The sequence below is a fragment of the Oreochromis niloticus genome, linkage group LG20 (genome assembly GCF_001858045.2).
Source record: "Oreochromis niloticus isolate F11D_XX linkage group LG20, O_niloticus_UMD_NMBU, whole genome shotgun sequence".
NCBI lineage: Eukaryota > Metazoa > Chordata > Actinopteri > Cichliformes > Cichlidae > Oreochromis > Oreochromis niloticus.
In genome coordinates, this window is record NC_031984.2 from 5,390,215 (window position 1) to 5,403,543 (window position 13,329).

At 42.5% G+C, this 13,329-nt stretch overlaps 1 protein-coding gene across 1 annotated transcript in view; it reads left to right on the forward strand.

The window, feature by feature from the left end:
* The first annotated feature begins 497 nt into the window (after positions 1–497).
* LOC100700417 (XK-related protein 7) overlaps positions 498–13,329 on the forward strand; it is a 102,446-nt gene continuing 89,614 nt past the window's right edge. Inside the window, exon 1 of the mRNA XM_003457614.5 lies at positions 498–1,295. Coding sequence (XP_003457662.1) covers positions 697–1,295 — 599 coding nt within the window. The 5' untranslated portion in view covers positions 498–696. The remainder of the gene's footprint in view (positions 1,296–13,329) is intronic.

A 13,329-nucleotide genomic window follows, 5' to 3' on the forward strand; every position in this document is an offset into this window, starting at 1 on the left:
CAAAAATGATTTAAAAAACTGAGCGTAACCCTTTAACCTTTCCGTCCCAGGCTGTGCCAAGACTGTAGTTTTACTTAAGAGCTCCTATACATCTGTCTGAATGTGAAGCAGCTTCCTCTGCTCTGCTTTCTCTCGATGATAAACCCAAATGATGTCAGTCGAACTACTGCCGTAAAGACCGCTGAATGCAAAGCCACCCAGTGTCTTAATGATCATGGGGTCGTGGTTTTTGAGTGAAAGCGCAGGACATTTAACATTTACTGCCTGAAGGCAGATTGAATGTGCATAAAAACGCCGAGTCCTTCACTGACAGTAGCCAGCTAAGTCGTTAACTCATATGGTGCATGCAAAATTACCTTAATGTGAGTGTAACATGTGCGCTGGTGCTGCGGAGGTAGGGCAGATTCGATAATAGGTTTAAAAGCACAACCCCGCAGGTCGTAATTATTTGCGGGACTGTCTGCCTGCACGCTGGATGTCCCGAAAACATCGCGCTGGTGTCACGGTGTTAAAAGCGCTCTTAGTAATGATGCCTCGCAATTAATTGGCTGATGATGAGGCTAGTTATGATGTAATCTCTCACACTCTCTCCTGCAAACAGCCAGCCCCCTCCCTTCTCCCTCTCCCTGGCTTTCTCTCACTCTCTCTCCCGTTTCCCCACCTCTTTCTCTGTCTTTCTCTCCTATCCTAACCAACATGGCCGCTAAGTCGGATGGAGCAGCGGTGTCTGTGGAAGATGACAACACGCCCAGGAGCCTCTCGGAGCCGGGGAACCCCACCGCCCGGCCCCGCTGCACCGCCGCCGGCGGGAAGCCCTACACCCTGCTGGACTGCTGCTGGGTGCTCTGCGCCCTGCTCGTCTTTTTCTCCGACGGCGCGACCGACCTGTGGCTGGCTGCCGACTACTACCTGAGAGGCGAAAACTGGTGGTTCGGCTTGACGCTCGTCTTTGTCGTGGTGCCCTCGGCTGTCGTGCAGGTGCTGAGTTTCAGGTGGTTCGTGTACGACTACGCGGAGCTGAGCGGCGGGGAAGGAGGAGCAGCGAGCTGCAGCGGGAGCGGAGCAGCGGCAGGCGGAGCAGCCGCGGCGGGAGACGGCACTCTAAGCACCAAGGACAGCGACCAGCGCGGCGGGAGCGCGGTGGCAGTGAACGCCGCGAATGTTACCCCGGTGTACGCGTCCTCTGCCCCGCCAGCGACGGCGGGGAGAGTCGGGACCCCCCGGAGGTGCTGCACCGTCTGCATGTGGGTCTTTCAGACCGTGCTTCACGTCCTGCACCTGGGGCAAGTGTGGAGGTAGGACCGCTGGAGTGGCGTGGGGAGCGAGAGGGGCGTGCTTGCGTGCATGTGCGCGCGCGTGTGTGTGCAAAGCGCACTTCTGTGTGCGTAATATGTGCGCTGGCAATGCGTTCTCAACGCTATCCTGCACGGAGATCTCCGTGTGTGCCAGAAAGTGTGTCTGTGTGTTTAGGCTCTAGATGTGTGTGCGCGCGCGTCATCGCATGTGCATGTGTCCGAAATGTTCCCTCTCTCTTCCATGTGCAGAAATAAACGAAGACAGCGCGTCTCCTTCCTCTAAAGCTGCCGTGTAGTATCCACGTTCACGCACAACTTTAAACAGTCGTAAAAATGCGAAGAGCTCCCCTGAACTGAACCTTTTGGTCCACCTGCCACTCCAGTCCCGCCTGTGACAGCAGCTGCACGGCTGCATACAGCTCCAACATGTAGTTTCTGCCCCCCGATGCCTCCGTCTGTCATGGTCCTGATATGTTGACAGGAACATTATCAAGGCGCTGTGGTTTAGACCTCGCTGCTGCTCTCCTCTGGCTGCTTGTCATGTTAGTGATTTCCACACTGGATTTTTTCCCCTTCTTTTACAAGCAGAGTAGTTTGGGATGGTTAAAATGTATGGGCTGAATCTTTAAACGAGCATTCCCACAACACATTTCAAACTGATTTCCTTTCCTGTTACATTAACTCTGTTAGACTTTACCCATCATGCACCAAAAGTCCATTTATGTTGAAAAATCTGGTTAACCAGTCAAAAGAAGTTTGAAAGTAAAAGTGAAAGATGAAACATAGATATTACACCAGAAAGAAGTCTAAAAAGATGAATGTTCAGTACACATCACATCCAGCCTTGTTGTAGAATTTATATATTTTAAACACAACATTTGATTGACTGTGTAGCTTCTCAGTCATCCAGCCCATGGTAGTCTTATTAGCTTTGGAGCTTTAATAGTTTAATAGTTGGCACAGCATCCACCAGGGTTTAAATACCTGGGAGTCTGCATGTTATTAGTTTTACAACTGAAGACGCCTCTTGGATGGGAGGTTAAACACCTTCACCAAACCTAAAGTCGTCGAGTCGCCTTCTTTGTAAACTCCTTTTTTCGACCAATCAGACAGCTACAGTTTTTTTCACTGTGGCTACACAGACTAGTTTTACAAAGCAGCATTTTTTAAACTCTAAAAAAATGTATTTATAAATGTTCATATATCTGTATGTAAATCAAGTATCTTCTTATTTGCACGTGCCTGTGGACAGTCAAAACCTGAAACATGGAGTCACACTGCCTCACAGGACGCTCCGGGTTACAGTCTGATGGTTGGCTGAGGAGTCTGCTGATGTGTTGAGAAAGAAGAGATGTCTTTTCACTTTTAACTAAATTTAGAAGTGAAGGCGTTTCTTTTCACGGACCTGAAAAGACGTCTTTTCACCTCTCGCTCTTCAAATCTCGACGTACTCGAGACATCTGACAAAGTCGTCTTTTCAAGAAGTTTTTGCTGGGTGCAAAAGGGTTGACTCGAATATGGAAGTTTCACATAACCGAAATCTCTAGAAATTAAAGACTTTTTTTTGTTAGACGACGTGAAGCACTTTGTATATAACACATCAGACTCACACAGATGAAGTTGTGTGTTCATTTCAAATGTGAGAAAACAAACAAAATATCTCAAATGAGCTTTTAAATAAATAAAATAAATTCTAATTACAACATAAGACATTTAGGTGTTTACAAATTTATGTATGGTGACAATTACAAAGTGCTGTAATCAAGTAACCCAGTTGTATTACCACATATTTATCAAGTCAGGCAAAGTACACACGGGACCAATTTTGCAATGGAGACAAAGTACAATAAATAAAAACAGTGACAAACAGACGAAAATGCAAAAAACAATTAGAATTACAAATAAATGTGTAGAGAAAAGTCTGAAAAAACAACAAAAAAAGACATTTTCCTTCTTTACTGTTTTACAGATAATCATAAAACATCACAGATTAAACTCTGGACTCTTCAAACCTCTAAGCTGGTGATAACTGGACTAAAGCACCTTCCTGTAGCTCTGCCACAACCTGCTCAAACATTACCAGTTAGTAAAGTAGAAGGAACTTTTTTACTATAACATTTTAATTCAGTTCAATTGAATTCAATTCGATTACACTCATGTAATCGCAGTCACCTCCAGGCACTGCATTTTGTAAGGTAAGGTATTGTAAGGTCCCTGGGCAAGATACTGAACCCAGGTTCCTTTAGATGCGATCGCTGGAGTGTGAATGTGTGTGGCTGTTGTGAAAAAGCACTTGTGTGAATGAGACATGCTGCTAAAAGTACTTTGAGTGCTCAAGTAGAGTAGAAAAGCAGTAGATAAGCTCCAGTCCATTTACCGTGTGTCTCATTTGAGGTGCATGACTCTCAAACAGCTTTTTAAATATAGCATAATCCTTTACTCAATGCAGCACACCACAAAACACAAAAGTATCTAAGTATAAAATACAGGAGCCAAAGAAATCTCCCTGAAGTCAGTTCTTTTATAGTGGTCAGACCACCAGGGCATCTGCTCCACCACCAAATCCATATGGCTCTGAAGCTCTACGGTGCCTCCTGCAGGTAGTGCGCCCACAGGAGGGAAAGCCCATGTTGCTTTTTTGGGCTGTGCCCGGCTGGACCCCACGTGCTAAGTCCCGGCTACCAGGCACTCTCCCTCAAACACCTCCCCCCAGGCGTGGCTACCTCGGTAAACCTCTCCTGGTACCTTGGTCCCTTTGTAATTTTACTCATCATAGAGGTTTCTGAATTGCTCTCCTTCTGTTTTTTTTTTAAATATATGTTTCCACTGTCAGACCAACAGACCCAGAGCTATGTGAGCATGCAGCACAATTATTCTCAGTGCTTTGAGGGTCCGTCTGAGCAGTAAGCCCGTATCAGTGTACAACTCTCAGCTCCAGGTCAACACAAAAACATGAAGCCAGCACCATTATCACAAGTTAATTGTTTACCACGTTAATTCTTAAGAAGGAAGTGTGCTAAACTGGCAAAGTGAAACAAAATCCTGCAGAAATTGCCTTGAAATACCAGCAGTCCTAACCCGCATGCTTCCCTCATAATTACTGCAGCCATTAGAGACGCCAGTCACACTAGGAAGTAATTATGGGTTATAATAACCCGCTTAACCGGTTACCAGTGGGATCTCTTTTTTTTTTATAGTAGAACCTGTTTACTGACTGCAGAGCAACTCGTATCATCTGTTCCAAGAGCAGTAAGTAACGCTGGCCAGATAAATCAAGGCGAAAAAAAAGGAGAGACTGAAGCGAAAGCAAAGACCTGAGGGTGAAGCAAGTTACAGTCAAAACACCAGCTGGATCGAGACGTGACTGAGATGATAGAAAAAATATCCTGAAGTCAGACCCAAGACTTGAATAGTGTAGTAAAAAAAGCAAAAAACATTTGTCTGTAACAAAGAAAGCTTTAAAAGAAGCGCACAAACACTCGCTGCATTGTTCTACAGAAAAACGTCTCAGTTGTGCAACAATGAAAAATGATATTTTCCAGCAACAATAAGGCTGCCAGTTCAACAGAGCAACTTTTCGCTTGTTCTTGTTGCATAATTTATTTCAGCTTTCAGGAAAACAAACTGAAATTTGTACACGACGAGCGGTCTGTGCCTTTGATTTACTCCCATATAACAAAAATCTGACGCTTTGAAGAACCGGACCAGTGTCTTATTCAAAGACACATTTTATTGTGACTGTATAAGTTCCAAAAAGATCGAAAATAGCTTCTTAGATTTTCACTGAGCAGAAAGGTCCGCTAACTCAGACAGGCCGACTGAATCATCCTTTAGGCGAGGGCGCGGGGCAGCAGCTCGGCTCCGAACCTCCGTAGACAAACACGGAAAAACACGAGATTAAATGAAGATTCACAGAACATCAACTAATTCAGGAAAAAAACAAAAGCATGCGGGAATTCATATGAGTATAATTACATGCAGACTCCGTAATGAACTGCATTAATGAACAACAATAAGATGCTGAGAGCTGGAGAATGAGAATGAGTTGGTTTTAATGGGGTAGTTGCTGCCGGGAGAGTCGGGCTGGGCTCAGAGTGTCGATGACTCGACTGCAGGTTTACATTTGAGAAGCTGAGATTTCTCAGCTAAGGCGGAAGTGAATTCAAGATGTTTTCCCTCCAGTGTGATTATTAGGATTTGATTATTGCAGTATGAAACCTAACGTACGCCTGCGAAATGCATTTTGATAGAATGAAAGTCAACATCGCAGGCATTCTGGGGGGAAACTGATGAAATTACAGAGGCAGGCTGAAGTTTGGCTTTGGCAGCAGACGCAAGTAACATTCACTGTCCAAACAACACACAGGAGCTCGCAGGTATTTGGGACATTTACACCAGTTTGCCTTTTCACTGCTCATTATGATTTCCTTCACTGCAGAATTGCAACTTTTATCTCTTTCTGTGAAAACAAAAGATTAAAAAAACACTCAGGTGAAAAATATTTGTTTATTGTTTTCATAGTCAGTGGTCAGATTCGAATGGATCGTGATATTGTTGTGATATTATTGTAGCAGTCTCGGAAAAAAGATGTTAGAGTAGGTTTGTTTGGATGGCTGAATGTGCAAAGTGTCTGACATCCTGTTAGCTACACTCATAACCTTGATGACAGTCTGTACATTTGCCCATTTTAGACCACTTATACAAATCTCTGGAAAGGCAAGTTACTGAGTGTGCAGCACACTGGAACACAGCATTAGCAGTTTAAGGGGGACATCGCTAGGAAACTGCTTGATTATGTGGCACATATATAATTGATGACACCAAAGGGTGTGTCCACATGCACATATATATTTTCTGGCTGCTCTCTTTAGGGCTTGCCACAGTGGACCATCTCATGCTATCCCAGCATCCTCTTCCCTGTGATCTTCCTCTTTTCCTCCGGCCAGGGAGCTCCATATTCAACATCCTTTTCCCAATATATCATCCATCTCTCCTCTGCATGTGTCCAAACCCTCTCAGTTTGATTATTGGTTTTCTAACTGTCTCCATACTCTGTTATATAATCATCTGTAATCTTCTCTCTCTTCATCACTCTGAGTGAAAATCTTAACACTGTCAGTCCTGAATGCGGTCTTTTTTTAAGCACCACCTTCTCTGACCCGTACGTCACAGCGGGCCTTGTTAACACCCTTCCTCTTTTTTCCAGTCCACACCTCCACCTCTCCAGGCTGTCTTGTTCCTGGTCCCTACTCTCACTACACATCACAATGACAGCATATAAGGATAAAGATAACAGGGTCCCATTAAAGGCTAAACAAACTAGTGGTTGAGAAACTGTCAGATAAAAATGGTGTATTTATATCATTATACGACTACTATGAGCACTTTTTGTCGTAGCACGTTAAATTTCACACGTGCTCAACACCCCAGGGTTTTTTGGGGGGGTTCAGTATCTTCCTCAAAGTCACTTTGCCTGCAGGAGCTGCAAATCGAACAGCCGACATCCCAATTAGTGGAAAACCTGCTCCATGTCTCGAGGAAAAGCTGCCCTAACAATCACAGCCATCCAAGAGTTCATCATTATCTTGGTACCAAAGCTTTTGTCAGTCCCTGCTGCGTAAATTAGATTTAGTAAAGTTGACAGACGGTCAGAAGTATCAAATGCATCACTAATCTCTATTTAACCCTCAACACTTTGAGGTGTGCTTCTGTGTATAGTTTTAAATTCTGCCTGTTGATAGCGAGCACCGTATGGACTCTTTGTACAAGTTGGTTTAATTTAATTTTAACTGCCGTTTAGTGAAACTTCTGTGAGAAGTTATGAGCAAACATCTACCTGGTTCTTATGATTTTATTTTATGAAGCCCAATCAAAGAACAATCCCCAGCTTTGCTGAGCTTTATCTTTACTGGTATCATTTTGTGTTTAACTGTCAGTCATTAGAGGATGAATCCATGTAAATGTGCGTAAACACCGATAGAAAGACAGAAGCCAGTTTTAGACATCTTCCTGAATGTCCCTGATCTCACTGTGCAGATGTTTGCAGCAGCACAGTGAAAGCAGAGGCTTTTATTGACCTAAAACATGAGGTGTAGGTCAGGCTGTCATTTACCCGTGGTGTTCAACAACTGTGTGGGGGAAAATCCTTCTTAAGAGATACCGACCGCTATTGACAGCTACAAGTGCCGGACCAGAACCCACAATGCCTTTCAGTAGAAAGACACGTCAGGTTTGGAATCAAGGTCGACTCACCTTTTCTAAAGTGGAGACTCGGCTGTTTATCTTTTCCCCTCATCTACATTTAAAATCCAGATGAAGGCAGCAAGGTCACATTTCTTTATCTGGGGGTTTGTTAAAAAGGCTTCCTGAGAACTGCAGGGGATTTCCTACTGAAGCTGGAAAGACATGAAACACTTTTGCAACAATTTACTCGGATTTTGTATGTTTATGTTTGGAGTTGATCATGAACACTACGAGAGGATTGAAACGGTCATCTTCCTGATAACTGCAGTCAGTGGTACTTCCTGCTAAAACCTAACATCTGACTCCTTTTGGTAGATTTCACAATGCCTGAAGACTGATGAAAAAGTAGCTGCCTGTCCCTCAGAGGGCTGTGTGGCAGGCAGCATGCAGACGGCATAAACTCAAAATGCAGCTTCATTGCTGTCCAAACCCCCCCCCCCACGGGAATGAGACCAGGAAAACCAAATACTAGGAATCATGGATTCAAGGAACACAGAGCAGGGGAGCACACAGCAAAGTGGGATCACATGGCAAAGAGAGACGCTGACAATAAATACACAAGGCAGCGAGGCCAGGAAAACAGGTGGGAAACACACAGAGTACACAGAGTTAACAGAGAGTTAACGGGAGACACAGGGAAGGCCGGGATACACTGAAACTCCAAAATACGGAACGAAGAGAAACAAGATGGCGAAACTAAAACTAAGAACAATTGAGAAACATAGAGAAAGTAACAAGAGAGTACCAGCAAGGAAACAAAGTCCAAATACTATAAACAATAACACAACCAAAAATAAAGATTCAACAACAAATAGATGTAGAAAGTCCAAAACTCAAGATGCAGGGCTGAAAACCCAAAACACCCCTTTGGATATATTTAAGCTTTTATATAACAGAAGTGAGTGAGCTGTAAAACAAACACATTCACAGTTGCCATGAAGATGAAAATTAGTTCCAGATGTTTTTAAACAAGTTAAACAGATCGACTCCCTCGGGGATCCTGCCCCAAGTGGCCATTCAAGAAATTGCAGTTATTGACACTTTCAGCCCCAGAGGTTGCTCATTTATATTCAGTTATGGGCTATATTATGTCACATGTGTCTGTTGTACATTAGAAACTATCTTTATATTATGTTGACAAACATGAGAGTTTCAAGTCTTGTTGCTCGTGCACTGTAGGAACCCAGTGTCATTATGAGTTTTTATGCATATTAGGAGATGTTTCTAACGTCTCCTGATCGAATTTAGCTGGACAGCTGCAGATGACAGATATATAAATATGTGATGAGTGTTATTTGCTGTTTGTTCATATGCAGTTTGCTTGTTGAATGTCTGAGGTCCTTAATGTTTTGTCCTCAAAGGGAATTTGCGATTTTCTTTCTGATCTTATGCACCTGTCATCAAGAAAAGTGCAGGACATGTTTTAAGTGTTGACGGTTTCAAAAGGTACCATCAGCCATGAAGAGCCTCGACATTTGTGGACAGACTGACGAAGCATCAGCTCCGGTCCAGCTTTGATTTCAGTGGTCAGCAAGCCTTGCAGTTTTTTAGGACGATCCAATCGGTTCCTGTCTGTGCCAGACCGGATCAATCAATCCTAGAGAGAAGTGACTGAATCAGTTCCAAATGGACACTCAGCTCAGGTGACTGTTGGCCACGGCTGGACGAACACGGCTGATAATCAGCCCGAGTGACTAACTGGCAGCCGCAGTGTAGCTCAATACGCTGAATCATTCAAATCTGTGTGTGTGAGCGTTCGAGGAGGGGCTGCCTCACTGTTCATTCACAAATGAAGTGACTCACAGTGATTATTGCTCTTACTTTTCATTTTAATTTCAGGGTCTGTCACTCAGGGACTCCCCATTGGTTGGAGAGGGTAACAAGAGAAGAAGAGTGTCAATAAAAGATGTTAGCAGGTCCAGCTGTCGGGCCTTTTGCTTTGTAATCTGTGGCCTTCTGTGTACTTGTGAAAAAATGAGTTGGCATTTTTCAGACCCCAAAGCTATTTGCCAACCTTTCATTCACACAAGTGGAAGCAGATGAAGTGTTTCAGGCTTCATGTCCTCCTGTTTTTTAGTGTTTATCCTAACATCACCTTATTTAATGAAGCCCTTCAACTCCGATCAGCGATCTTCCCCAAACCTGAGCTGTTGCTGCGCCGAACGGTGGCGACACTCTTAAAGAAGCATGCGTTGGTGCAGCACTTTCTCGTCCAATCTTTGCTTTCACAGTTGTGAGTTTTGATTTGCAGCTGAGGCCCAGTGTTGTAATAATTCCTCCTACAAACTCAAATTCTAAGCAGGTTTTGATTTTGCTCTGTGTGCAGAGTACCGCCGTTCTCAGACAAAGCATCATAAGAAGAGTCAGCATGTATAGAAAATCAGCCTGATTTTTAATGGTCGTAGTCGTGCCGCAGAAGAAAAGCCTCATTTCTTTTACAGCTCACAGATAGAAGTATTTAAATATTGCTGTGGTGGTGGTGAGATCTCAGAAAAAGTTTAATCTTTAAAAACGCTTAAGTTCTTCAAAACACAGGGCTGATTTTCAGCTTTTAAGAAAGGGTCAGTGAGAGGCATGTGCTTGGTATGTATATGTAGCTGTGTTATGAAATGAAATTTAAAATATTGGAGGTATAATCAGCTGTCTCTTGGATAAAAGTTCACTTCAGGAGCAAATCAAAGAGAGCGGAGTGACCCGGTCATCTGGTTGGTAGGAAACTAAGGATGGGAAGTGCTGGTGCCAGCCAGCAACAAATGAATGACAAAAACAACCAGTATATCATTTGCAGATGGTGTTTTCTTTGATAAAAGGATAATAAAAATAAAAGAAATGCTACAATGAATCACCATTAATAATTAGGAGGGCTGCCTTAATAAACTCTGTGAGGAAAAAATAAAAATAATGTACGACGTAAAAGATTTCATCTGATTCCTTTCTGGTCTGTGTTCTTCCTCCACATGCAATCTGTCTTGGCATAAATGCGTGGGAACCTACACTACTCGTCTTTCCAAAAATGGGAGCTTTCGAGCTAAAACTGGACCACTGTGGAGAATTTGTTTTTAACGTAAACCCCTGAGGAATTAAGAGGAGCACAAAGTGGGGCTGAAAGATGAGAGATGATTGAACGTATGTTTTTTGTTCCAAATAAATAATATAATATAATAATTTAATTTAATAACATTTCACTGCAGACAATGACGGCATTTCTGACATGTCATAAAAAGGAGCTATTATGTAGGCGGGTTGCAAAGCAGCTTACAGAAGACGCTACAGGCATGGGCAGGACAGCTGAATGTTTAGGAGATGACCTAAGTGGAGCTAACAGCTGATGTGAGCTGCTGTCAGATCATGCAGTGGGATTGTGGGTTGAGCTCGACTGCATGAAGTAATACTACGCACAAAAAAATAAATGAATGAATAACAATAATAATTTGTAGAACATGTATTTGCATGTTGTCCTCCTGTTTCTGTGTTTAATCACAGCCGAGAAGAACTTCATTTAAACTGTGATAAGAAGAATTTTTCTGACTTACTACCGTATGTTTTGACAGCATGTTCGCACCAGTTTCGACTATAAAGAAAATATCCTTTATTTAACTTCAAGAAAACCCGAAGGTTCTCAGGATTCTCCTCATCTGCAAGTCTTTCAGGTTCAGTCTCAGTTTCTTTGTCTGATCTGTGATTTAAAGGAAGTTTTGAGGTCTCTTGCTATTCCTTGACCCAGTAAAAGAACATGACTGGAAGTGATAGCTCTTCTGTTGTTTGAAGCTTCTGATATGCTGATTGGATGGTAAACAAGAAATAGCAGCTGTTTCTTTCATTTCTGCTGAGACAGAGAGAGACGGGGCAATTTAAGACAATGTGCTGTCATGTAAATTTAAGCCTGTGTCGCCATAAATAACATATGGATTAGACAGCTGGAGCTCTTTTTTACTCTTTTAGCTTTCTACTCCGGTTTCTCGGGGTTTCCTCTGTAAAGTCATTTCCTCTGACAGCGCTGGAATTATTTTTATTTTTTCACAGCTTTTCTGCATTTTCTTTTGCCCTTAGGGCGTGATCCTGCAGCATCCAGCGGCCTGTAGGGAAAAGGACTAGAGAGCCATGAAAGTCGGGCTGAAATGCAGGCAAACAGATGGACGTGATGATAGAATGAGAAAAAGTCAAACGGCTCCTTTAAAGCAGCTGTTTTGTCTCTGGCATCAGAACCTGCACAGGAGTGTTTTACGAAGTACAAACCACACATTTGAAAACATGATCTCGATCTCAGATCTGCTCAACTCAAGTGAATGTTTCTCTACTGAAAATACGATCGAAACCCTCGAGTAAATGAATTTCCTGATTTTGCCAGTTTGCCAAAGGTTTCTATGAAATTCACAGGCACCGTTTCCATGGGAAAACATCTGCAAAAAATATGGTTTAGGTTTGTCAGTGAACCTTACTAACCTTAATGGGAGATCCTCCAGTGTGAGCTGCTGATTTCAGGACATAATCTAAATATGGGCTCCACTAAAAAACACGTCGTAAACAGTGTCGATCTAAAACACCTTAAGCCTCTAACACCAAGTGTATCATGTTAGATGCATGAGAAGGGCTGTTCGATATAACGAAATATATCAGATAACGATATAAAAACGTCTATCGTTTGTTTTGTGGTGTCACAAAATAAACTGTTTACAGCAATATTTTTCATCGTTTTGATGGTCACTGTCACTTTCTCTTATAATTAAAATAACCACACTACAGACAGACAAGCGACTGCTTTTATGCGTTGTCGTTAGCAACGTGGCTCCACGTCCACTTGTTTTCCACATAAACCTTACACAATAAAGCTGAAGATCCTGTTGAGATTTTTCAAAATAAAATGAATCACGTGAAATAGTATGCAGAGTGTTTACCGATGAGAAGCTAAAAGGAGCCGTCAGGTACTAAAAAAGAAACCATAGAAAACGCTTTTCCCCGCAGCACGCCGTGTAATAAATACTGACAAAGAAAATGGCGGCCGTTTTAACTTGTGTCTAAAAATCTATAGCTTCATGCATCGGTCAAAACACTCGACTCCAGGTACACGACGCCCAGCTGAAAACACTTCACGCATGTCGAGTTGCCCGAGATTCACAGAATTTACAGAAAATGTAACATTTTTGTGATAAATATCGTTGTCGGGATAAATGTCTTATATCGGGATATGAGATTTTGGTCACATCACGCAGCCCTACGCATCAGTTTTTCAGACCTCAACATCAGTGTGGTTTTTCAATGCTAACCCGCTTATATGTTTTTATTTGTTTAAGATAAACAAACTGTGAGGAAGTAAACTGCAGAAAATATTGGACACAGCAAAAACTGATGCAAATTAAAACTCATATATTTTGTTTAATTGATCATACGTTTCAATAAACGACCAGTTTAAAAAAACATTTGAATTTTCTGGCAATCATTTCATGGCTCAGAGTTTACAGGATTAAATAATTAGTAAGTTATCTCTAGAAAGATCTCTTCTTAGTATAATATTTTGCTGCTTGTGTTTGTAATTCCAAAGCCACACTGTGATATCCAGTCTGACGGCGCACTTACTGCTTAGTTTTCCTGATTATATCATATAAAAATGCAGATATCATAATCTGTTTTTTCCCTTTTCTGCACAAACATTGATACGAGGTATAAGTCATTAGGCTGTAGCAGTCTGGCCAGAAGACTTTATTGAAATGAGACACATCGTGCTGGGCTAACATGCACGGCAAACTGTGAGCTGATTGGCCAGGCATTGCTGTTGATTGTGATGTGATAACCG